This window comes from Orbicella franksi, chromosome 2 (assembly GCF_964199315.1).
Source record: "Orbicella franksi chromosome 2, jaOrbFran1.1, whole genome shotgun sequence".
Taxonomy (NCBI): domain Eukaryota; kingdom Metazoa; phylum Cnidaria; class Anthozoa; order Scleractinia; family Merulinidae; genus Orbicella; species Orbicella franksi.
Genome location: NC_138146.1, coordinates 28,057,046 through 28,082,858, shown reverse-complemented (window position 1 = coordinate 28,082,858; position 25,813 = coordinate 28,057,046). Strand labels below are relative to the sequence as shown.

Sequence of the window (25,813 nt, the reverse complement as noted above, 5' to 3'; positions counted from 1 at the left end):
AACGGGTGAGTTCCAGTTGACTGGCTCGCTTATTATGTAAAGAAGTCATGAAAGAAAAAAACCGATACTAGCTACCGCCAGGATTTTTTTCCGAGGGTGAATCTGGAGGTCCGGCCAGCCACGGACCCCAACGTGCTTCCAAGCTACTACTAGTTCCAGTTGCTATAGATCTTCACAACACTCCGTCATGTCATGTCATGCAGTGACAACGATGTGGCTTGAGAATTGAGAAGGATTGAGAACGTAGAAACACACAAATAGGACAATGCCCGTGGCAGTTTATCTTGACGCAAGGATATTCCAAGATTCGAAAAGTTTAAGTCTTAAAGACGCATATATATATATATAATGCAAGAATACTTCTTTCAATTACTTTTTTTTGTCTTTTATATATGTAAATAGTTTTGTAAGATAATAAAGGAAGAATTGGATCACTCGGGTAATTAAAATCGGGCTTCTTTCTCCCGGTTTACGTTCCGCGCAATTTGGGACTGTTCCTACTCTTGTTGGTTGTAGGTAAAAAAAAAGATCGGCGAGTGCGAACCACGGATATGACAGCTTCAGCTCCTTGTAGTAGAATGCATGGCAATTGCATTTCTTGTTTGTTACATGTCATTGTGATAACCGCATTTAGAAGCCTGACGTTGATGATTCCAGTACGCACACCTCCTGTCTGTATATCGTAATATATAGATTTAGCCAAGCACAGAAGTGGAGCTGCTGTGCCGCTTTGTTCAAAACCCGATTCAGCGAACCCAGCATAAGCGGTAATTTTCATTTGAGTTTTGTAACTTAGCGGTAAGGTTTTCTGTTTATATTCTTGGCCTTCTGTTTTGATTTTGAATAATCTCAAGTTTTGACCCTGAAGCAGTGAAAAACACTTGTATAGACGATAAATTTATATTTCGGTCAACTTTTGATCCCGCTTTGTTAACCCAATTTCCGAACAACCAGGCCATAATTACAACAAATTAATCTGATATGAGCCCGCGATCCAATCGAAAACAAGTACTTGGCCAGACACATGACCTCGATGAGCTATAAACTTGAGCTCGCTATATGGTCACGTATTACTGGTCAGCGAATACCTTGTTTTGACAAGTGTCAATTGACCATAACATGGATGTCAAATATCAAAGACATTCGCTGTAAACTAAGACTTCGTATTAGCTGGAGTATGGCCGCCATGTTGCGCGACGTCGACGTCGTCGTTGAGCGCACGCGCCCGCGATCCATACCGCTAGCCGTGTTGACCATTGAAAAAGAGTTCCACGGGTTTCTATTTCAATGCATACATGTAGTTCTGTTCCTATAGTTAGGGTGCTCCGCTGGGCGGCCCTTCGGGCCTCTGTAGCTCCCCAAATTGAACCGCCATCTTAAATCAATGTCCAACATCTCAGGTCTAAGAACGTTGTTCCTACTACCTTACTAGTTCTTGTCTTTACATCAGGACAGTCTACTGTCGCCGGGAACTTAATCTCTCGATATTAGAATCGCATCTCCTTTACGGGTTGAAAAGAGGATGATGTCAAACAACAGCCATGAAAGTCTAATATGGCAGCCATCTTGAAAGGAAGTGCAACTTTGTCTATTACGTTTTTTAAATTTGTAGTAGCTTGGTGGTTTTTGTGTGGATTTCAAGAGATAACATTGTCACGTAAAAGTTCATCTCTCGATGGTAGAATCCCATCTCATCAACAGGTGAAAAAGAGACTGATGTCAAACATCGGCCATGTTAGTCTAATATGGCCGCCATTTTAAAAGGAAGTCCAACGTCTCAGGTCTAATAACGTTTTTCCTAGTACCTTGCCAGTCTTTGTCTTTAAATTAACACAGTCTACTCTCGTCTGGGACTTAATCTCTTTTACGGGTTGAAAAGAGGATGATGTCAAACCACAGCCATGTGAGTCTAATATGGCCGCCATCTTGAAGCGAAGTGCAACGTTTCTGCTCTAATTACGTTCTTCCTAGTACCTTGTTAGTTTTTGTCTTTACATCAAGGCAATCTACTTTCACCTCAAGCTTTATCTCTCGATATTAGAATACCATCTCTTTCACGGATTGAAAACAGGATGAAGTCCAAAAAACGGCCATGTTAGTCTCATATGGCCGCCATCTTGAAACGAAGTGTAAATTTTCTGGTCTAATAACTTTTTATGTAGTAGCTTGGTAGTTTTTGTGTGGATATCAAAATATGAAAATGTCACGTAAAACTTCATCTCTCGATGGAAGAATCCCATCTCTTCAACGGGTGAAAAACAGAATGATGTCAAACATCGGCAGTGTTAGTCTAATATGGCCCCCACCTTGAAACGAAGTCCATCATCTCAGCTCTAATAACGTTTTTCTTAGTACCTTGCGAGTTTTTGTCTTTACATCAAGACAGTGTACTGTCGCCTGGAACTTCATCTCTCGATATTAGAATCCCATTTCTTTCACGGGTTGAAAGGAGGATTAAGTCCAAACAACGGCCATGATAGTCTAATATGGCTGCTATCTTGAAGCGAAGTGCAACTTTTCTGGTCTAATAACTTTTAATGTACTAACCTTGCTGTTTTTGTGTGAATATCAACATATAAAACTGTCACTTAAAACTTTATCCCTCGAGGTTAGAATCTCATCTCTTCAACTTTTTAACTAAGTTATGGTCAATGTGAAACATTGACCATGTTAGTCTAATGTGGCCGCCATCTTGAAACGAAGTCCAGCATCTTAGGTTTAATGTCATTTTTCTTAGAACCTTGATAGTCTTTGTCTCTATATCAAGAGAGTCTACTCTCGCCTGGAACTTGATTTCTTGAAAGTAGAATTCCATTTCTTTCATGGTTTGAAAAGAGGATGAAGTCCAAAGAACGGCCATGTTAGTGTAGTATGGCTGCCATCTTGAAATTTTCTGGTCTGATAGCTTTTTATGGAGCTAGCTAGCTTGGTAGCTGTTGCGTAGATGTCAAGATAATATAAAGATTTAACCAAGCCTAAAAGCAGAGCTCCTGGGCCGGGTTGTTTAAAGGCTGATTAAGCTATTAGAGAATAAGTGAGAATTTTGATTTGAGGTTTGCAACGTTGTTGAGTTTTTGTGAGGTTTTCTTTTTATATTGTTCGGCCTTCTGTTTTGAGATTGAAGGGTCTCAAACTAGAATGCAGCCCATGACCCAAAAGCAGTGAAAAACATTTGTATGCAAGAAAAAATATATACTTTGATTAACTTTTAATCCTGGGTTAGCGTTAACCATTTTCCGAACAACCTGGCCCTGATCGTTGCCCTGAATACAAAAATTAACCTGACATGAACCTTCGACCCTATCGAAAGCCAATACTTGGTCAGTGGTCAACTTTAAAAAAACACATGACCTTCATGAACTCTTACCCTGAACGCAATATGGGCACCTGATATTGGTCAGGGGATAGCATGCTTTGACAGGTGTCAATTGTCCATAACATGGATGTCCAATTTCAAAGACATGCTGTAAACCAAGACTGCATAACTTGGTATGGTCGCCATGTTGTGCGACGCCGTCGTCGTCGTTGGGCGCATGCGCCCGCGAACCATGCCGCTAGCCAGGTTGACCATGAAAAAAGAGTTGCATGGGTTTCTATTTGTATGCATGCACGTGGTTCTGTTCCTATAGTTATGGTGCTCCGCTGAAGGGCTGCCGGAGCTCCACTAAAATTCCGGTTATAAACTGTGGGCTACAACCTCTTAAGAGACATTGAATGGGCTTGCATAACGTGTTAAATATAACACATAGAAATGAGCCCATAAAAAATAACTTGAAACAAACATCCAGTGGTGTCAAAACACGTTTTCCATTTCCAAGCTGGCTTTTTTTGCGACTCCGTTTGGCCAGGCCTTGCATGCACTTGCGTTGACTTGCGCTCACTTCGGTCTTGATCAAATTTGTTCGCAAGTCAACGTAAATTTTTCACCGTTTGGCATCGCAACCCAAGTTAACGCAGGTTGAGTGACGTCCATTTGCGTGATGGTTACATTTTGGCCGGGCGGCACTAAGCCCATAGCATTGAAATAGGTTTTTATGCGACTTGCATGTATTTTCGAGGAAACTTGCGAGTCCGTTTGGTCACTCAAAGCAAGTACTTACGCAAATTCAACTTGCGGCTGCGGCGTCTCGCGAGTCCGTTTGAAATGGTAACCGCCTGCGGCAGACTTCTAAAGGGAAATGTAGACGCACGCAAGCCAAAATTTGTGAAGCTGAGGTCAATTTAGGGAACCTCCTCATCATGGATAACACCAGCGGTACACAAATAAAGCCCTTTAGGGCGTCGAGTAAAGTCGAAGGCCTGATTTAGAGATGTCCTGAGTTTCGGCTTTTAAAGGGAATCCTTGTTTACAATATTTGTCTCATTAGCATAAGCGAATCAGTTTCTGATGGAGCTACAAAAAAAATCAGGGTTGAATATTGAAAGGTCATAGTACGATTAACTCTGCCAATGAATTTAAGCCTGATATATTAATACTTTTTCTAGGACGCGGGTTAGAAACAACAACAACAACAACAACAACAAATTACAAGGAATTTACGAGATCATTAACACTTTTACCACCCAGAAATTTTGCATGATTATTTTGAAAGCCAATATCCTCTTTAATATTACACCCAAAGAGCTAAAATTTCCATCATGTACTACGTTTCACTGCCTTTTTAATTGCTTGGAGTCATTTCACCTAACATGGTGCCTTCTGCACGCAGAGCGATATACTAATGAGTGAGCAATGACGTCAGCAAGAATCCCCTATAACTGTTGTACTAAACAGTTTCTTCGACCTGAAAGTAAACGTTTAAATGTATCTCAAACCCTATTTTTTGGCGGCAAAAATTAAACTACCGAAAAATTGATGCTGTGAGCCTGTGACGAGAGTGATGGACTCTGTATTTTGGCTCAAGGCAAAAACAACGACCATCTAAGAATGGCAGCCAAAATTGACTTAGCCTGCGAACAGGCTTCCGGCGAGGTCGGAAAAAAAAATTCGGCGAGTGCCAAACCGAAGAATTCGGAGAGCTAAGCGATCGGGGCGGTTCGGGCTCACCGGGAGCCTGTTCGTAGGCCAAAAGTGACTGGGCTTTTCGGCCCTCTGATTGGCTGTCTGAAGATAAGATGTTTAGAGGGGCAATTTACGAACAAACTTCCCAGCCAGAGTCTTCATTGGACTCATTGATGAATACCTCATTGTTCGAGCGGCACGCTGACCTTGAGATTATACACATACAGTATATATTTTGTTCTAATCCCTTATTACAAGCCAGCAGATCAGGCAAATTGTGGCCCGATCAATCGTAGCCTACAGAACAGGCGGATTAGCGGGCTCCAGCACGATACACAAGCGCGCGCGCGAAGCGCGAGAACGAACGCAAAGCGCGAGATGAGAAAATTTTTACTCCCCTCGCGCTTCGTGCACGGGCTCGTGTATCGCGCTAGAGCCAGCTAATCCGCCTGTACTGCACGCTAGATCGATCGTGCATGGAGAAGGATACGAAGAGAATCTGAAGAATTTTAAGCAGGAACCCCGCAGAGCCGGCTGCCAAACTGGATTTAGGTAAAAGGATATTTCTAATGAGTGATAGTCGACAATAAACCTGTGGAGATTGTATATCTTATATAAGGATTTGTTTATTTTTGACTGATTGTGGTTGATTCAAATTTCTTGTGATTGGTTTTTAACTGTCTTTCCACCTAATAATCTTCTACTAACATTGTCGAGATCATTACCGGAGAATTTTGCACCCTTTTAACACGCCAAGTTCGAAAATTAATGAGCATCGGTGCCAAACACGGAAGTTTTTGCCTATTCCGCGCCTCATTTCTTTTTTAAGTCGAAAGTCGTGAAATGCTGAGTGATTGATTAAATCACACCTACTAACGCCGTTACACGATAACACTGCCGAAAGAATTTGCTCGAGGGTGATATGACGGATTTTGTTGAAGATCTTGTCAAGGCCTTCCAAAGTTCAAACAAGCGAACGTGGACTGACAGGGGTGAACAAACTATTTCAAGGTCGATCAACATTTAGGGTTTTTGCGATCGGTAAACCCTCTCTATAATATTTCATGTTCCATTGAAATACGACGTGAAATGTTGAATTTCAACTGAGCCTACGCTTTCACGGGTCGTGGAACGCCTTCAAGACACCGGAAGACATTCCATTGAATCGAACCTCTTCGTTCAACAAAGAAAGGCTTGCTTTTGATCTTTCTTCAAAACCAGGATTAATATCTATACGTTGCTTTAGAGGAACATTGGAAACTATCTTTCGATAATCTACAGTGGAAAGATTTCCGACAAAGGAGTCATTGAATAATGTCTGTCAAGCGAAAGGGAGATCTGTCAATTTTCAACAGAGATCCTCCTTCGTGCTTCTCCAATCGTGTGGCTAGAGTACGCCGTTCGAACAGCTTAGAAGACAGGCTTCTTCAGGACAGGCTACGATCAATTCACTTGGAACACACCATTAGAAACCGTCATATACACAAGGAAGAAAGGACGCTTGTAAAGCAGTTAAACGGAATCCACACAGTGCGAGAAACGCCGCCAATAGGACTACAAAGACGAAGGCTACTACAGACTAATACGGGCAATCCAAGTTTACTCCAAAAGGCCAGCAACACTGATCATTTTGTCCAGAAACGGGCTCATTCTGCCCAACCACCATCAGTACATAGCCATTCACCCTCCCATGTAACGCAATCCACTGCTCTAACGCAATACCCAGGCCCAGACTGCCGATGTTCCTACACAGGATACAGACTGCGTCGGTCACCCACCATATCAACAAGCCTAGATTGCAAGCTTCCTAGATCAGCAACGTTTCCTTTATTTGTCTCGGCTAACGAATTCAGAGAAAGTTTTGGCTCTAATACAACACATGAGACGGACACCTGTAAAAACAGTCATGGAATTCCAAACGCGTACGTACAAGATGAGACACAGATCGGGTTAGGTTCATGTCGACTGCCGACTATTGACAACAATAAATCATGAAATCTGATTCTATTGTTCTTCAATCAGTTCATCATGAAAGTTTTTCAAGTTTTTAATTCTTCAACGTTTTTATCAAATAGGTGAACAAATACCAACTAAACGACCTTTCAGCAAGGTTACAACTATGAAAATATTCAACACAAAAGCGCTGGAGGAACATTGCACGGAAATAAGCTGTCGAGATTTCGTGATAACATCATCTTCATCTGAAGTGAAACCGGATAATCAGAAATGATAAATACTATGTGTGTCTTTGTGTATATATAACTGTTGCCATGCAACAAAAAGATGAATACTGTACAGCATATTGTATTGTAAAAAGAATAAGGAAAGAATGTTTCACTTCTCCCGTAGAGAAGTCAAATAAAGTTGGAAAGCAATATACAAGATTAAAACAGTTCTCTCCACTGTGTGCCAGTTGAAAGCAGTGCACAACGAGCCTTAGCCTTCAAATAAAGCGCCAAATATTTCCAGCAATTTATGCTGGAAATACCATCAATTCTCTATTTTCCAATTGCTCACAATTCACCCTGTTTGCCCCCCCAAACTTTGCATAAACTATTGTTGTGAAATACTCTTGGGAGGTCTGCATATTCCCAAGAGCATTTCATAACAATAATTTATGTAAAATTTGGGGGGCAAACAGAGTGCATTATGGGACAATTGGAAAATAGAGAATTAAGAACAAAGAACAGTGACTGCCATGACAACTCCATTTAGCCTGAATGCAGACCTTGTTTAACATCTCCTCAAAATATACAACCAGAAGTAGAGCTCAAAACCATGTCTGTTAACCCAGGCTATTGAGTCAATAACGTGATAAATAATATCAATAAACTGATGGCTCATATTTCTGGTTAGACTGCAAGCAGTCTCTCTTTTGCTTGAAATTCTGTGGGAAAGAGAGCAGGTCTTCCAATGCCCGTGCTACTCACGACTCCTGGCTTTGTCACTTGCCTTTTGCATGTCACGCTTACATGCTCACTTGTTTTGCATTCTTCCCCATGGATTTTCGAGCAAAAGAGAGACTGCTTGCTGGCTAACTTGTTTCCCATGCTATGAACACAAGTTACAAAGATTCAACCAAGCCCAGTTAAGCAAGATTAGCAAAGACAAATAACTTTTTTTTATTACTATTACATTAAAGGAAATTTCTCTCTGTTAAAACACAAGTGTCCACAGAGAACTTATGCCATGCTTAGCACGACAGTTCTTCTTAAGTTGTTGCAGAATAGTTGATTGTTCATGTAGATTGCTTCTCTCTCTATAGTTACAAAGTTCCTATTGTCATACGTAAATTCCAACCCAGAGTAACAGGAAGAGCACTCCAAATCCCATAAAAAGAGATGCAACTAATGACACCAGCAGCTCTTTGTAGATGTCTCTGCTGTACTTGGTGGATGTGACCTCATAGCTGTGGTAACTATTAAGGAAAGTATTACAAAAACACAGAACTTCATCATAATCTTCAATGTCCAAGAAAGCTTGATGCCCTCTTGCTTGGCTATAACAAATTGAATTATATGCTAAATAAATCTTGCATTGTCTGCTAAGTTGCGCTAAGTTTTATTCTGTGTTTAAACTTTTGTTCATTTGTTCATTTCCACAGATTGATAAGGGATATTAAAAAAAGGATCTGTAACTTAAATCATTATACAACTAAGATGGTTCAGAGGGTTACTAACTAAACTCAGACAATCAGATTGCTCCATTGCTGGTCTAGTACTCTCCAAGTATTAGACTGGGTCCTGTCCCAAATAATCCTACGTGAGCACTCTTTCTGGAAGTTTTATGTTTACATTTGTACACAGAGTAACTTAGATGAAAGAGATTCTTTTTATTGTCTTCCTACTGTCTTTTCCTCATTTTGTTTGAAAATGTCGGACGTAAGTACACACTACAAGTTGGCTCTAAATCAGGTTGTGTGCTTGAAGTTTTTGGTGTCTTTCTAATCTGTGATTGTGGGATTTTTAACCTTTTTAAGTAACGTAATACCATACTGGTACAGTAGAATATCAGCCCTTGGTCTTTATTGTAACATTGACAAGACCCAAGTCAATATTCTCTCAGTTTGGCCCCCACACTTGATTAACAAGATATCTGTACGTACTGAGGTGAGGTTTGTAAGATTATTATATCCTTTTCAAGCCATATGGAATGGATTCAACTGACTGATGTAATTCAAAAAAGAAAACAGGTCAATCTTTAGTTGTTTCAAATTGTCCAAACATTTTGAAATCGTTCCTAGGTCAACAAATTTGACATTGATGAAGCAACTCTACAAGGATCTGTGTACTATCACAGATAGCACAAAAATCATACAATTTGGATGTTGCTTGCATAAACGGAGCCAATAAGAGAGAACCAAAAATTGGACCCTGTGGCTTGAGCTGATTTTGTGATCTCAAAGTACGTGTACTTGTATTCTCACCGGAGTCTGCAATCCTTTTGGTCAGCTTTGAGAATTATGACCTCTTTCACTTAACTTTATTTTTTCATCTTCAGACCTTAAAATCTTGAGCAGCCAGTTCCAATTTGACAGTCTACGATCAACATGCTTCTGCACATATAAGATTGGCCAAAAATAAATACTTTTTTACCTGCTTACAGTATCAAGTCTCCCTTACAGATGTTGTTAGGTTCATCACGCAATGCTTCTGTGGGGAGAAGTGTCGCGTGATGACTGTAACAACTGCTTCAAAGGAGACTATAGTATCAGAGCTGGCCAGAGGCAGTGGTGACTAAAAGGATGCCTCCCAGTGGGGATAAGCATACATGTACTGTTTAACAAAAGGATTTAGGAAACATGAGATTGGCCAGACTGTTTTGTATTTTGGTACAAATAAAAAGCATCATGATTTCTGGAGATCACAACACCAGGGGCCGGGAAACAGTTCAAATAATTATACACAACTGAAACCATTTACTCTTTTCCATTTTTGCAGCCTATGTTTACTAATTAACAATTAGACACGTAGCCCTTGCGGGCTATAGACCCGTGGCCCTTGAGGGCGAAGGGTCTACTTGTTTTAAGCATCACCCAGCTAGTCGGACAGAAAAGGCAATAATAAAGTTAGCAATGCAAGTTGAAAAAATATTTATTTGGGAATAAATCGAAAGAAGGCGTCACGCTCGATTGCGCCACTTTCGTAGCCAATCAAAATGTAGGATTTGCATTAGTCCACTAGTTGGGTGATACTAATAATCTTTATCCGTTTGATTCTCAAGATTGCGTGACAAAGAACTGTCAGTTTGTTGTCGACCGATTTGCTCAGTTGTCGAGATGTGGAAGTTCACGAGAAATATGCCTCCGAATAAAATCAATCTCAGTGAATAGACTCCGCACTGGATAAACTCACTAAGAGTTCAATTTACCTCTTCAAGATGCAGACTGACCAAAGAGCATTCTCATCTCTTGAACTTAAAATATAAACTCACAAATTACGATCCATGACTGAAATCATCAATTCAATAAATAAAAGGATACACAAAGAACCAAGCCATAAAGAATATTCCAATAGAAAGAAGCACAATGGTCAGATGAGGAAATACGGCTGGATTGATTGGACTGGCATATCGGCCCATTTGCTCTACCGATAGTCCCTCCTGAAAGGTAGAAATTCAAGGCTTAAATAAGACATTTAACAAAAGAGAAACAAATAAAAAATGTAACTAAATTATTTAAGTCTTCGTTTCAAATATTATATACAATAATAACGTAAAGATGACTGAGATATTCCACAGATTCTACAAAAAATTTACCCACCATCTTGCAACCAAACAAAGAGAAGACGTGGAAGGGATGAATTGGGTAAAACCGCTGCTTTGCTCACAGCGCAATTTCAGCTGTCGATTTTTGATCGATAATTGTCCGGCCTTCGGAATTTTATTCGGAAATTTTCGTTTAAGTTAGTGAGGGTAGTCTGGAGCCTAACTTAGGATTATTGAAGCGCCATGTTTGTTTCAAGTAAATGATGAGTTCGAAAAAGAAGAAAGGAGAGGGAAAATCAGGCGAGTCATGGGAGAAAGGAGAAGAAATCTTTCAAGGCGTTATTCTTTCAGATAGTTTTAATTTCAGATTTTTACCAATAACTCTAGAGACGCCCAGGGTAAGTGGATTGATTTGTTAAAATTCACGTGTCTTTTATCTTTCGATTTATCCCTGTTCCCTTTACTCTCAGTTCCTGCCTGTTCCTTATATATTAGGGGTTCCCACCTCATGGCACTTTTTTAATTTCAAAATTTTGTACTGAAATATTGCATTGCTTGTGCTTGATTACACATGTAGGCCTTGTTACCGCTGGTTAATGTTCCTCTTCTGGACTACACCATTGAATTCCTTGTAGAAGCAGGAGTTCAAGAGATCTTTGTGTTTTGCTGTGCACATGCTGATCAGATCAAGAACCATTTGAGGTTTGGAACTGGAAAGAGCTGTGCTCTTATGCGTCAGTCAATTCCAGCTGTGCCCATCCCTCCCCCCCCCCCCCCCCGGGCTAACCCCCAGGCTAACCCCCAGGCATTAGCATTTTTTTAAAATAAACGGGCAAATTCCCTGGGGTGGGGACACATAAGCTGTGTAAATGCCTCAGGGTGGGGATGAAGAAAGAGGGCAAATACTCCGCCCCCGGGATTGTCGCCTTCCAACACCTCTTCAGTTTTTTTATTAATCAGTGAATAAAACGTTCAACTGTTCAGTATTTTAATGCAACGGTAAGACTTCAAGGACAACAGTACGTGTTAGTTAATTCTAATTATGTTTATTTCGCGAGCGATGATTGGTGCCTGTTTTCGCAGGCTACTTTTTCTGTGTAGAATCAAGACATTTAAATGATGATGCATTGCACTTTAAACTCGCAAGATCTGTCTTGAAGATCGCATCATTTGAATTCGCAAACCTTAAGTATTTTAACTCCACTTTCATGAATTTAAAAAATGCTAGGCTAGTTTTGAATGCGAAATGCAAAATAGTCGAGTTCACGTCAGTGATTGTTTTGTGATAAACAAAATGTAGTTCACCTTGTCGCCTATATTTATATGCTTACAAGTAATGAAGAAATATCGAAAATTGAGAAAACACACCTTTAAAACATCTACAAGTTTCTCTAGTCCCTGATGGACAAGTCATTGTTTGACAAACGCCTCGTCTTTCCCGATGAACTCATCCATGGTGCTTTCGGAAACACGTGTGTCAAATGCCCGGGGGTCGCCCTGGGGTATGCAAATGCCCAGCCCGAGGGCCATGATAAAATTGCCCCATCCCCGGGACTGACAACCTGAGCAAATGCCCCATGGTTGCCCGGGGGGGGGGGGGGGGGGGATGGGCACTGCTGGAATTGACTGATGCATTATGATACAAAAATAAAAATTTAATCTATCAACCTTGTTCCCAGGGTCTCTCATCTTCCTGCCCTCCTCTCTCACTCTGGAGGGGAGGGTGGGGGCGGGGGGGGGGGGGAGATGAGAGACCCTAGAAATGAGGTTGTTAATCTATATATAAGATAACAGAAACACAATGATAAACAATGTTTTTGAACTCAGTTAAAAAAAAATAACACGATTTTCCAGTGGCATACGATCATAGAAATGATTGCTTGTTTTCCTCTGATGAATCACAAGCCTTTGCTGAACCTCATGTAATAATAATTGTTATTTCTTTTGTTGTCTTTTAGCCAATCAAAATGGACAAGTTCAAGGTCACCATGTGATGTGAAAACTATTGTCATTGAAGACTGTTTGTCATTGGGTGATGCTCTGCGAGAAATTGACCGACAGGTTAGAAATCAATACAGTATCACAACATGAATCAAAAGTCTGACGAAAGAGCTCTGTTTTCTTTTTTTTAAAGAGTATAATTTTGGAAGAGTTCTTTTTCATGAGCAATAAATTTATGGATACTTGATATGCTCCCAGAAAATGTCTGAAAATGATGACTGCTTTGCTTATGTTACATGTATACATACAATATGCCTTAAAAAAATAAACTAAGATTTGGCAGGACATGCATATCAAGGCATGTTACAGTGTATATATGTAATGAAATGTTAGGGGAGTTTCTTGCTGAATCTAACCTCCACCTTGTTTTCTCAGTCCTTCCTTAAGAATGACTTTGTTCTGGTGAGTGGTGATGTGGTATCAAATATGAAATTAGAACAAGTCTTACAAGAACACAAGTAAGTTTAATAAAAGTTATTATAAGGTTACCCTGTTTATTGAATGATTGATTGTGTCGGATGGAAATGTATTTGTGGGGGTTGTGGAAAGTACCCTCATTCTATTTACTCTGTAATCACACCCTCTATGATCATGACACCTGAGGGAAAGATGACATAATGTAGGAACATGGTACAGAAAGCTATAAATAATGTACATGTAGTTATACACTGAGCCTCCTTTTGACTAACAGGGATAGACGGAAAAAGGATAAAGCATCATTGATGACAATGGTTTTTAAAGTTGCCAATCCTGGACATAGAACAAGGTATTAGAAAGTGGGTTACCAGTATAATCTTAATAATGCAGTTAACCAAAGCCACTGTCTGCCCAGTGTCCTTGTGAATGGTTTTTCTTGATAATAAACACATTTAAATTGCATTATCTGCTAAGTTTTCCAGTTTTGTTTTGTTTTCCAAATGCAAATTATGGCATTTTGTTGTTGTTCTGTTTAAAACTGGAGTACTTTGTTCATCATCTGTAACAAACTTTTACACGGGGTAATGCAATAGGTTACCAACCAACAAAAGCACAAAGTGTAACGTGCTATTGAAAGTTTATCTACAGTGTAAATGTACAGGAAATTTTTAATTGTAGATGTCAGGAAGAGGACCTCATAGTTGCTCTAGACTCAACAACAGGCAGAATTCTACAGTGTGAGAAGACAGCTAACAAAAAGCGATTTTCATTTCCACTGGTAAGTTATTACAATTTACCTGTGTCTGTTAGTTGTGTCTGTTAGTTTTATTGGTTTTGTTCTTGCTCTTTTGGTGCCATTTATCAAGCGCCACTTAATTTGTATTTCTGTCAAATGCTTTTTAATAGCATTAATATTAGTAAGAGTTATTACTAACTTATTCTGACAGAATATTCCACACCTGTGTTAATGCTTGATCTTTGGTTTATTTTGTTATTTTCAGAGTCTATTTTCAGACAACAATAATATTCAAATAAGATATGATCTTCTGGACTGTAACATTTGTATATGTTCAACAACTGTGAGTTGATCAATTTTATAATATATTAAATGAATTTTAATGTAAAATTTCACTTGTTATGCATACTTGTAAACTACATGCTTGTGCTACATTTTCCTTTTATACATTTGACACTCTCTTGTAAATGTTCATCATTGTCGTCATCATCATCATCATCATTGTCACCCTCTCCTTTCTTGAGGAATTGAACTGTGCATTTGGCACTTCCAAAGCTGTCCTGTGTTGTAATATTAACTTGTGGGTACCCCTCTGTGGAGTCCCTTACATTTTTGTGGGCCGCCCCACATCTCGCGAACGTGAGAGTTGGCTTATGTCGGACATTGTGTTGACAGTGTTTAATGTTGCGTTGAGTATTTGAGCCTTATCTAAAGCTATCTTACAACATGGTGTCAGAAGTGAAAACCTTTTAGAGATTGCAAGGAGTTTATCAGGGCTTGGCTGAGTTACAAACCGCGATGGCTGAACGAGATACGAGAACTCCAGGTCCTTTGGTGCTCGATGCAAACGCAGCAGACAACTGGAGAAAGTTTTTAATGCAGTTTGAAATTTATCTTGTGGCGAAAAGCAAAGATGACAAACCGGACAAATTGAAGGTAAACATGTTACTTCACTGTGCTGGACCCGAAGCGATTGAAGAATATAGTCATTTTGTTTACAATACTGGAGAAGACAAAGAATGTTATGTGGATGTTTGCAGCAAATTTAAGGCACTCTGTGAGGGAGCAAGGAATGTCATTTATGAGAGGTTAGTGTTTAATAAGTGTAACCAGAAAGAGGGAGAGCGAGTTGATAACTTTGTCAGCGAACTGAAACGGTTGTCGCTAACATGTGAATTCGGCGAACTGCGAGATTCGCTAATAAGAGATCGAATTGTGGGAGGTGTATTATCTGATGAGCTGAGAGGGGAACTGCTAAAGAAACCTGATCTAACCCTACAGAAGGCTCATGATTATTGTCGTACCTTTGAAGCCTCAGAATTACAAAAGTTCAAGTTCAACATTCAAGCAAGTGCTGGAACTGAGCATTCATTAGGAATTCAGCCTGTTAGAAAGTCAAAAGAAGCTGACAAGACAGCTGCTCGTTCTTGTAAGTTTTGTGGTTACAAGCACCCATTTACTTGACCATCTCGTTGTCCCGCATTTGGAAAACAGTGCTTAAAGTGTAAGAAAGAAGGTCATTTTGCCCAAGTGTGCCCAGGGAATGTAAAAGAAGGTTCGAAAGTTGATTTAGTGCAACAAGAAAGTCCACCAAACCTAGACACTCGGAATATGAATAAGGAGGTACATACCTATTTTGGATCTATTGAACTAGACAGTGTTTCCGATTCCAGGAAATCAACAAAGAGCCTTATCACTCTTAAGATTGAAGGGCAGAATGTTGAAGTAAAAGCAGACACAGGTGCAGAGGCTACCGTCATACCCTTTCATCTGTATAAGAAAATCTCCAAAAAACCTCTCCAAAAGATTCAGCAACCCTTGAAAGGCTGGCTTGCAACTAAGCCCATTCATCCAAGAGGCTGTGTACGCCTTCAAACTCAATACAAGAATCGTCAAATGAACCTGTTGTACCTTGTTGTTGACGGGAACTTTACACCCTTATTGGGATGTGATGCCTGCTTGGATTTAGAAGTCCTTCAGTTTATGAATCTCCAACTGATAGATACACCAGTACCTAATCCAGCCATGCCGGATACGCCAAGAGCACGCGGAAACCAGACCATCTTCCAGAAGGACCCAATATTGAGGGAGTACCCAGATTGTTTCAGTGACAAACCCGGCACACTTCCAAACAAAGTACATCTGGAAGTTGATGCTTCAGTACCCCCAGTTGTTCACCCTCCCAGGAAAATTCCAGTTGCTATGCTGGAGCCAGCACGAGAGAAACTCAAAGAGATGGAAGAAGATGGTATTATCGTGAAAGAGGATGAGCCTACGTCATGGGTCTCATCAATGCTAGTTATTGACAAAAGAAAGGTGAAGGATAAAAGAAAGGACACTCCACTGTCAAAGGATGATGTCAGAATTTGTATTGACCCAAGAGATCTTAACAAGGCCCTGAAAAGACCCCATTATCCAATGGTTACTGTAGAAGAAGTTGCAAACCGACTTTCAGGTGCAAAGAGTTTCACATCACTTGATGCATGCAGTGGATACTGGCAACTCCCCGTAGATGAGGAGAGTTCCAAGCTCTTGACTTTTAACACACCGTGGGGGCGATACCGATTTACAAGACTCCCTTTTGGTATCTCACCAGCCCCTGAAATCTACCAAAGGGAGATGGACAGACTGTTTGAAGGGGTTCCTGTTGAAATCATAGTGGATGATTTCCTGATACATGGTAAAGATCAGCTTGAAGTTGATGACAAATTGAGAAGAGTACTTGACAAGAGCAGGGAGGTAGGATTGAAGTTCAACCCTAAAAAGGTGAAGCTTAGAGTACCAGAAGTAAGTTATGTTGGACACCTGTTCTCATCTGAAGGTTTGAAACCAGATCCGGAGAAGATCAGAGCCATTAATGAGATGCCACCCCCAGAAGACAAAGAAGGTGTACTTCGCATACTAGGAACTGTGAATTACCTGGACAAATTCATCAAGCACAAGGCTGACATACAAGAACCCATATTGCAACTTACCCAAAAAGATGCAGCATTTGTTTGGGAAAAGCCACAACAAGAGGCCTTCGACAATCTGAAATCAGTCATCACGAGTGCACCTGCACTAGCTTATTTTGACAACAGCAAGGAAACCGTGCTAAATGTAGATGCAAGTAGTAAAGGCCTTGGTGCAGTGATCCTACAGGACGGCAAGCCGGTTGCATTCGGATCCAAAACACTAACCAACTGTGAGAAAAGGTATGCAAACAGAGTCTATCTTCCGCAAGTCTCTAAATGATGCTCCCCCCAGGCTACAAAGGATGCTATTGAAACTTACCAAGTATGATCTTGATGTGCGATATGTCCTTGGAAAACAGCAAGTCATCTCAGACTGTCTTAGCAGAGCACCTCTCAGTGATATGGAGCCAGTCAGTGAACCAGAAGATGTAATTGGAATCAATCTTATTGAGGAGCTCGGATTTGAAAGCAGCACACTGAAGAGATTTAAGGAGACCTCCAGCATTGACGAAACCTCGAGAGTAGTGATGGAGTATGTCTTGAAAGGGTGGCCGTCTGAGAAAGAACAGGTTGATGAGCTTGCTAGAGAGTACTGGAGTTTTAAGGAAGAGCTGAGTGTGGAGGATGGATTGCTGTTTAAATCAGACCGAATAGTCGTTCCAAGACCACTGAGGGCTGAGGTGGTGGATGAAATCCATGGAGCTCATATGGGAGAAAGTAAGAGCCTTAGCTTTGCCAGAGATTACGTCTTCTGGCCCTCAATGACAGCCCAGATCAAAGACAAAGTCAGCTCCTGTTCAATTTGTAATGCCTTCTGCAACCGACAACAAAGAGAGTCATTGCATCCACATGACATCCCTGGATTACCTTGGCAGGTAGTTGGGACTGACTTGTTTGAATATGGAGGCCAAACATACTTGTTGGTCACTGACTTCTATTCAAAATACTTTGAAATTGAATTACTGCGTCAGAACACTGCCACCTGTGTCATTAACAACCTGAAGAAAATATTTGCAAGGTTGGGAGTCCCGGATAAGGTTGTGAGCGATAATGGTTCCCAATACAGCAATACCAGGAATCTATTCGACAGCACTCATGAGTTCAAGCAATTTGCTGAAGATTGGGGTTTTTGCCACACAACAAGCTCTCCAGAGTACCCCCAATCAAATGGTGCAGCGGAGAGAGCAGTGCAGACAGCAAAGCGCATTTTGAAGAAGGCTGCAGCTGACCAAAAAGACCCTTTTGAAGGGCTGTTGAAGTACCGCAACACTCCATTTGAAGATATCGGCGTGTCACCTGCACAGCTGCTGATGAGTCGGTGCACACGTACAATGATACCAATCCATCGACATCTCTTATTACCGTAGGCAGTGGATCCTGATAGAGTAGTGAAAGCGCTGCAGCTACGTCAATTTGTCTCTAAGAAGAATTACGACAAACAGAGTAGAGATCTGCCTCCACTTGAAGCTGGGGACAAGGTGCAAATTCGGCCAAATAGAGATAGAGAATGGCGTGAAGCAGAAGTGTTGCCACGATCATACTTAGTACAGGATGAACGAGGGTGTGTCTATAGAAGAAATCGAAGGCAGATAATCTCAGTCCCAAATGATCATCCAATGAGACCACGGCTGCACGATCCTCCTTCAAGTCCCCAGTGTGCTGACTCTCTAATATGTCCATCATCACCTTCTATAAAGGACTCAGCACCAGAACCAATGGAATCAGCAGAAGGATCAAGAAATGCAGAACGATCACCTATTACAACCAGATCCGGGCAACAAGTTAAAAAGCCCCAGAGACTCATTGAATCCTGTTAGAGGAGAGATGTTGTAATATTAACTTGTGGGTACCCCTCTGTGGAGTCCCTTACATTTTCGTGGGCCGCCCCACATCTCGCGAACATGAGAGTTGGCTTATGTCGGACATTGTGCTGACAGTGTTTAACGTTGCATTGAGTATTTGAGCCTTATCTAAAGCTATCTTACAACATCCTGTCAGTCACTGCAGTTTCTATCTCTTCCCAGGATGTAAAACCCATCCCATCTTTTATTTCAATTTTAGGTTCCACAATTATTTACAGACAATTTTGACTATCAAACAAGAGATGACTTTGTGAGAGGAATCCTTGTCAATGAGGAGGTATTTGAAATTCAATTGGCCACAATTTAGAGTAGTAATATAACATATTGCCTTCTAGCTGCCAGTACTGAACAGAATTCAATCTTGTTATATTTGTACTCCTGAATATATTTGACATCTGTTATAAAAATAATTAATGACTGACAACTTTTCAAGTCATAAGGAAAAAAATTAAAGGAATTCTAGGAGATTTGTACAATCGTGGCAAGGATATCAAGGGAGTGTACAAGAAAATGACCAGACATTTCTTTTCAATACAAAAATGACTAATCAAGGATATTTTACTTTTGGTTTTAATTTCTTCAGATAATGGGCAACCAAATTCATTCATTTGTTATAAGTGACAAGTATGCTGCCAGAGTGTCTAATCCCTACATGTATGACACAATCAGGTGTGTAAGTTACAACTTTCAGTTGATTTCACGAGTTTCATTTTAAACTCTTTGTGTTTAGGATGTGACCATAGTAAAAGCTAAACCTGCACTCTGGCTTATGCTACTAGAACTTATCCCTAATTTCTGTAGCATGAAGCAACTTGGAGTATCGAGTACTTCTCCACCTGTATGATATGCTGGTCCATCACTGGATAACCCCCCTTCAACATTTTGTCTAGTTGAATGAACAGCTTGCCCATACTTATTCATACTCCTGTGTGGAGATACATGTCTAAGTGTGGAGCTAAAAACACACAAAACAATGCTCCTTGGCAGCTGGCCTGGGTCATACCAGGGTGGTTTAATCCAGAGTCAGATGTTCATACCTCTTACTAACCGAGCTCGAGGGCTGTACTGTAAGTTATAGATTGAGTTTTTCCCCATTGATTTATGGCCAAAGCACAAAGCATGCGGGCCATAAATTGAAGGGGAAAAATGAGGATCCCTAACTTATCGTATGGACAGAGAAAACGAGGTTAGTAAGATATTTATTAAATCTCTATGTGTGTCTGACAGGTTCAGGAATGATTTCTGTTCACGTGGAACGGCTTCAAATTTCTGACGTACCTCAAAAGCAAAATGAGTCAATTTGAAATCGTTGTTAAGTGACTCTGAAGTCGTTAGCAGGTTTTAATACACAATTTCGAAACTAAAAAACGTTTTAAACTTTTACTTGCTAAAAAAGTTAAGAACACTTGGGAATAAATCACAAAACATTTTGGCAACAAAAACAGCTTTAAATTTTAGCGGGCTGTACAATAGAATACAGCCCACTAAATTGACCAATTACAGCGAGCATACTAACTGAAAGATATAATAATATAGTACACATTTTCAAAGAAATCCCAATTGAAAACAAAATGCTTCATTTACACAAGTTACCAGCTGGTGCCTCAAAAGGTTGGTGGAGCCAGGCAGCGATTGCGCACGGGGAAGGGGGTGTCTTGGCAACCATAGAAAAGGCCACCACCATAGGCACTGTCACACTGAACCAGTCAGTTGTCACTACTTACTGAATCCAATACTTACCAAAGGGAGGGTGGAGAGGGGAAACAACTTGGGAATTCTACTGTAGGCTAAATTGGACTTACTTGAAGGCCAGCAAGTGAGCAAATGCAAATTCACACAACAAGCGAAAAAGAATTTGCTATAAATTACTAACAGAATCCATGATTACATCAACTATTATTGTCTCTTCACAGGTACTAATTAGGGACATGCATGTGTAAATGTTTGTTATTTCTTCTCTGTAGCAAAGACATTCTCAGTAGATGGGCATATCCAATAGTCCCTGATAACAGTGTGTTTTTCATGGACTACTCCTACTCTTTCACTAGACACAATGTCTACCTTGACAGTGAACTCTCACTAGCTAGGTGAGTGTTGCTACAATGTGCTATTATATAGATTACATGTAGTTTTTAATTCTGCTACTTTGCATGATATGTGCTTTTCTATGTGTAATTCGACTCACTGACTCACTTTATAGGGGAACAAAAGCACTGTTGAGAACTTAATTTGATGAAAATGTTTTTGTTTTGCAGGACAATTTTTGCTTGTTTTTATTGATCAAATGAATAGGAATTCATTAAATACAGTTTTAGGGAGAATAAAGCAGATTTTACATAATCCTTTACTCTTAGCTACTACCCTAATTGTTGGTAAATAATTATTGTGGACTGGTTTTTACTGAATGTTGTACCTCATGCAGTAGGTTTTAGTATATTGTATTACCATCTTGTTATTTTGAACCATTTATTTTTTTCCCTTTTGCAGGGATTGCAAGTTAGAGGAAAATCTTTTAATAAGTAAAGGTACTTCAGTAGGTGCTGGCACAGTCATCACTAACTCTGTTATAGGGAGAAACTGTGTTATAGGTAAGGAAGAAGGTTTTGTTATATTTGGCTTGTAATGTGTCAGTTGTCTGAAATAAAGTTAATTTTTCTACTAACAGTAAACAATTGCAAGCTTGAAAAGCCATGTATATCTTTTATCAGCTATTTATTAGAGATCAAGTATTTCAGTTTCTTGCCAACACATTTTTGTCACTTTCTAACAAAGCAACCAAGCAATGTTGGGGGACCATAGTGACTTCTGTGTAGTTTTAAGATGAAAACAAATTTACTAGTTGCATACAATTTTGGAAAAATAGAAAAAACGATCTCTGGTTAATTGTACCAGCAAATCCTCAACTCAACACACATGCATTTTCCAGGTGATTTTGTTCAACTTGATGGTGTCCATCTGTGGGACAATGTCAAAGTAGACGATGGCTGTAACATTTCCAAGTCAATTCTGTGTAAAAATGTTCATATAAAAAGGTACAGAACATTTTCATTCCATCTTGTAGCACTTACATAAACACTTTACAAAAGTCCATAACCTTGTAATGCCCTGTTAGCAGTTACCTAACTTATTTGAATAAAGTGATACATGAAACCTCATAGATGCCGTATAGCTATCTCCACAGATGTCTGCATTTTACATGTGCTCCTGCATGTGTCTGTAATTGTAATGAAACGTTGCTATTTTAAAAATTAGGTATCTTGGCTTGTGCTTTTTATATACAGTAGATACTTGTTTAAAGTTCTGTTGGAACAATTATTCTCTTGTTTATTGCATTTGTAGGAATGTTACAATTACAGCTGGATCAATCATTTCATTTAATGTAAGTAATGTTTAAGTCCTGCTCGGATAAAAAAATTAATGGTTCAACATGTTTGCAGCCTTCCTGTGACTTGGCTGTGGCTATTATACCCACTGCAAATTTCTACGTGATCGGGCAACCAAAAAAAGATATTTATGTCTTTTGTGATTTTTTGTTGTTATTCTTATCGCTTTTGGTGCAAGTATCATCTTTGGACTTGTTACCGTTTTTCAGATGTATTCTTTTGGCATATAACAGAGGACATTAGAAGTGAAGTGTCAAGTCAATAGAAAACAACAACAGTATCTTTAGTGCCAACCAATACATGTTTTGTTGATTTTCAGGTTGTGGTTGGGCCTGACATAAGCTTCCCTCCAGGAGTGAAAATCACGCTAAAGAAACAAACAGAAGACGACTCAGATTTTGGAATGGATGAACTCTCTCTTGTCGAGAAGCCCACACTTGAGCAGCAAGATGGTTAGTTGTTCTACTGTTTTATTTTTGGTGATCAGTGATAGTGGCTTGCAAAACCAGGGTTTGATTTAAGCTCTCGTTTTTGTTGCGAAGTGACTTCACTTGTATTGCTGTTATTTATGTCAAATAGACAAATCATTTATCTGCATGATCATGGCAATTGTCCTACATAGTATTATGTTATTTGTTTGTAGAGTTTAATCCAGAGGAGGTAGGCGTTGAAGGACAAGGTTACATATGGAGACCAGTAGCTGAATTCGATGATGAAATGGAACAAACTCGAGATGTTTGGGGTAAGGACCTGTTTAGTCTATTTGTAAGTGTGCTGTGAGAGCAAGGTTCTTCCCTAAAAAATACCAGGCTTAAGACTTCAAGTCGAGTAGTGAAACCCTAGATCGAACCGGGATCAATGTTTGCGTTACTCTGGTAAAAGAAAATGGTATGGACCGAGTTTGAAGAGTGCGATGAAAAGGAGCGAAAACTTGACTTTCTTCGCGAACTCAATGCATCAGGGGCTGACTTACTTTAGGTTTTTTTATCTCTTCTTACCCCCGCCCCCTTTCTATTTTTTTACCCTTTAGTCTCAGTGATGGGTATATCTACCAGGTTTTGTTTTCTTGTGAAACCAAGGAAATAAATAGGAGAAATTGGCTTTGGTACATTTAGCAAAGGTGCAGAATTGTATTTGATTATTGAAGCATAGTAAAACTAAGATGTAAGTGAGCGAAGCTCAAAGCAATATGGTGGATTCTATTTAGGTGTGGACAGAGTAAGTTTAAGTGAGGAGGAAGTAAGCTCAGTATCCAGTGAAGAAGAGACTCCACCGTGCAGTCCGCCACCTGAGGATAGCAGATGTGAGTACTAGACAGTAACACGAGGATGTAACGAGTGGCCTGAAGTGGAGGGTGGGTGGGGTGGGTGGGTGAGTGAAGCGAGAGGTTTCAGAGTGGAACGGAGTGGCATGGTTAGCGAGGAAGGGAATATTCTTCACGAGTACCTTTTTCGTGACCTGAGAACATTGTAACGTCTTTCCCCTTTTTATCAGTGAACTTAGAGTAAGGCCACTCGTTGTTTTACGTCAATAAGAACGAAGAAAGAGAATAAAAGTGGTGATAAGAAAACTGTAGGTTTGTTTTTCGCTCTCTTTCTCTTGTTTGTCTTTTGTTAAATAATCCTCCGAGAAAAATGGGAAAAAAAAGTTTCCTGTGTATTTTGTGTTTAAGTTGCTTATGTTGTGGCATACAAAGACTCACAGTGTTTCTGTTTATTTTTTCGCATGGTTGTTTGAAGTGTTCTACACTGAGGTACTGGAGTCTATAAGACACGGAGTAGCTGATCATGTCGATCCCGAGAACATTATACTGGAAATAAATGCTTCAAAGTAAGTGAGCTTAAAAGCAGAATCATGACACTCCCTTTAAAGAAGTTCAGTCACGTTATTTTGTGTTGTTTTGGTTGTGTACGGTATTATCTTTTAATTGAAGGAAACCTGAAAATAATAGTTTGCTAAGATAGAAAAACACCAAAGAGATGAATATAAACCACAAAGGAACAAGGTTGGTTAAGGATGGAGAAGATCGATCAGGATTACTAACGACGAACTTGAAAAATCTAGGCTAAAGTTTTCAAGTTGCGCAAACCGTGACGCAGCCCCTTTAGGCTCGTTGGCTTTTAAAAGCACTGCTTGTTTTTGTATATCATTAAACAAATTGACGTCAGTTTTTCATGCGTCTGTCCTGTTATTGATCATGACTTTCGTCATAACATTGTCAGAATTTTCTGCAGTTATCGTAAAATTACTTATCGCGGAAATTATTCTTACTATAGGTTTGCGTATAACGTGACCTTCCACGAACTAAACCAAGCGGTCGTGAAGTCTTTACTGGAGTCCTCTCTTCACGATGTTTCTTTATCCAAACAAGACTTGTCCAAGAATCTTAAAAAGGTAGTGTTTATTTATTGAACCGTTGGATGTGTTTAACAACATGAGAAGACTTTATGTACATGTGTTAGTTACCCATCAGTTGTTGTTAAAATATCCTTGAGAGAGATCAAAGGAGTCTTTTTGTACGTTCAATATACTCCTGCTTTCTTAGAGCTTCACTTCACTTGACTAATGGAAGAATTTTACTTCCTTTCAGGCCGTAGATTATCTTCTTCCTATTATTTCCAACTACATTAAGACGTCTGATGGCCAAAGGGACGCGCTGAATGCCTCAGAGGTCAGTTTTTTTTTTTAAAATTATCGTTCTCGTTGCTATGGTACTATGGTTTCCTTTACGCTTTGTTTAAGGTCGTAATTTCGCTTCCATCTAAAAAATCCCCACGGTTGCAAATTAAAAACGCAAGTTGTGTTGCTATTCGACGGAAGTGTAAAGCCCTGTTGAATGTGAAAGTTATTCTAGTGGAGATTGGCAGAGTGCACGTGTGGAAATGTTAAGTATAGCTGATTTTGGATTCTAGTGAACAACATTTTCCTTTCTCTCGCCTGGAAGAACATTCAAACTATCATTTTTCTTCACTTTTGATCAGGAATTTTTCGTGCAAGCAATGTGGGCGGCTCCACTTTGTCAGACCTTTCTCCACCTTTTGTACGACAAAGAAATCCTAGAGGAGCCCATTATTCTTCAGTGGTATTCCCGCACGCACGGGGAAGGAGAGGACAGCGGCTTCGAACCACAACGTAAACAACTGCGACAACAGGTACGTCATTCTTGGCACGTGAGCAGGTATGTCAGCATGTCACTGCGTCATAGTGTATATGTCGAATTGGCATTTTTTGTTTACTGGGTACGGTTTTTCCCACGAAAGCCGCGGTGTGCTGGGATAAGAATCCTTGTTGTGCCAGACGTTATTACACCTACCTTATTTCACGTAACGAAACACTTTGCTCTGAAATTGCTCAGTTTTAGTCGGCAGATTAGGTCGCGATTTGGTCTTATTAATGATTGTAAACGCAGCAGTAGTGTTGTAACGTCAATTGTCTTCTCTTTCGTTAGATTTTTATCTTTTAAGACCCAATACAAATTGTGGGATTTTTTTTCAAAGCTCTTGTTCTGTTATTGACAGATTTCTCGCTTCATCACGTGGCTACAAGAAGCAGAGGAAGAAAGTGATGATGATGATGATGACGACGACGAAGAAGAATGAATCAGTTTTATCAATTCTGTTCTAGAAGATGTGTTAATAAATAGACCTTTTACTCTTATTGCCTAAATTGTCTGTTGCCGCTTCAGGCTCGTCCAGACGTTGTTTATGATCCATTTCCCGTTTGTCCTCGCACAGCAATATAAATTCTTCAAA

The 25,813-nt window shown here is 39.9% G+C and overlaps 3 protein-coding genes across 3 annotated transcripts; all 3 read left to right on the top strand.

Annotated features, from left to right (window-relative positions):
• The first annotated feature begins 4,874 nt into the window (after positions 1-4,874).
• Positions 4,875-8,212, top strand: LOC145479061 (uncharacterized). The gene has a single exon (XM_081457303.1). The coding sequence runs from the start codon at positions 6,317-6,319 to the stop codon at positions 6,995-6,997; it is 681 nt and encodes a 226-aa protein (XP_081313429.1). The 5' UTR covers positions 4,875-6,316; the 3' UTR covers positions 6,998-8,212.
• Positions 8,213-10,902: 2,690 nt separating this feature from the next.
• On the top strand, positions 10,903-25,718 carry LOC145479060 (translation initiation factor eIF2B subunit epsilon-like). Its single transcript, XM_081457302.1, has 21 exons — positions 10,903-11,106; positions 11,286-11,410; positions 12,667-12,769; positions 13,085-13,167; positions 13,401-13,475; positions 13,805-13,904; positions 14,128-14,205; positions 18,878-18,955; positions 19,262-19,347; positions 20,643-20,765; positions 21,166-21,266; positions 21,605-21,710; positions 22,018-22,057; positions 22,381-22,513; positions 22,705-22,803; positions 23,269-23,364; positions 23,801-23,891; positions 24,338-24,455; positions 24,652-24,732; positions 25,043-25,213; positions 25,580-25,718. Exons 1-21 carry the CDS (start codon positions 10,969-10,971, stop codon positions 25,658-25,660), a joined length of 2,106 nt encoding a protein of 701 aa, XP_081313428.1. The 5' UTR covers positions 10,903-10,968; the 3' UTR covers positions 25,661-25,718.
• LOC145479062 (uncharacterized) lies at positions 14,661-15,326 on the top strand. Its single transcript, XM_081457304.1, has one exon. The coding sequence runs from the start codon at positions 14,661-14,663 to the stop codon at positions 15,324-15,326; it is 666 nt and encodes a 221-aa protein (XP_081313430.1).
• Positions 25,719-25,813: the final 95 nt, after the last annotated feature.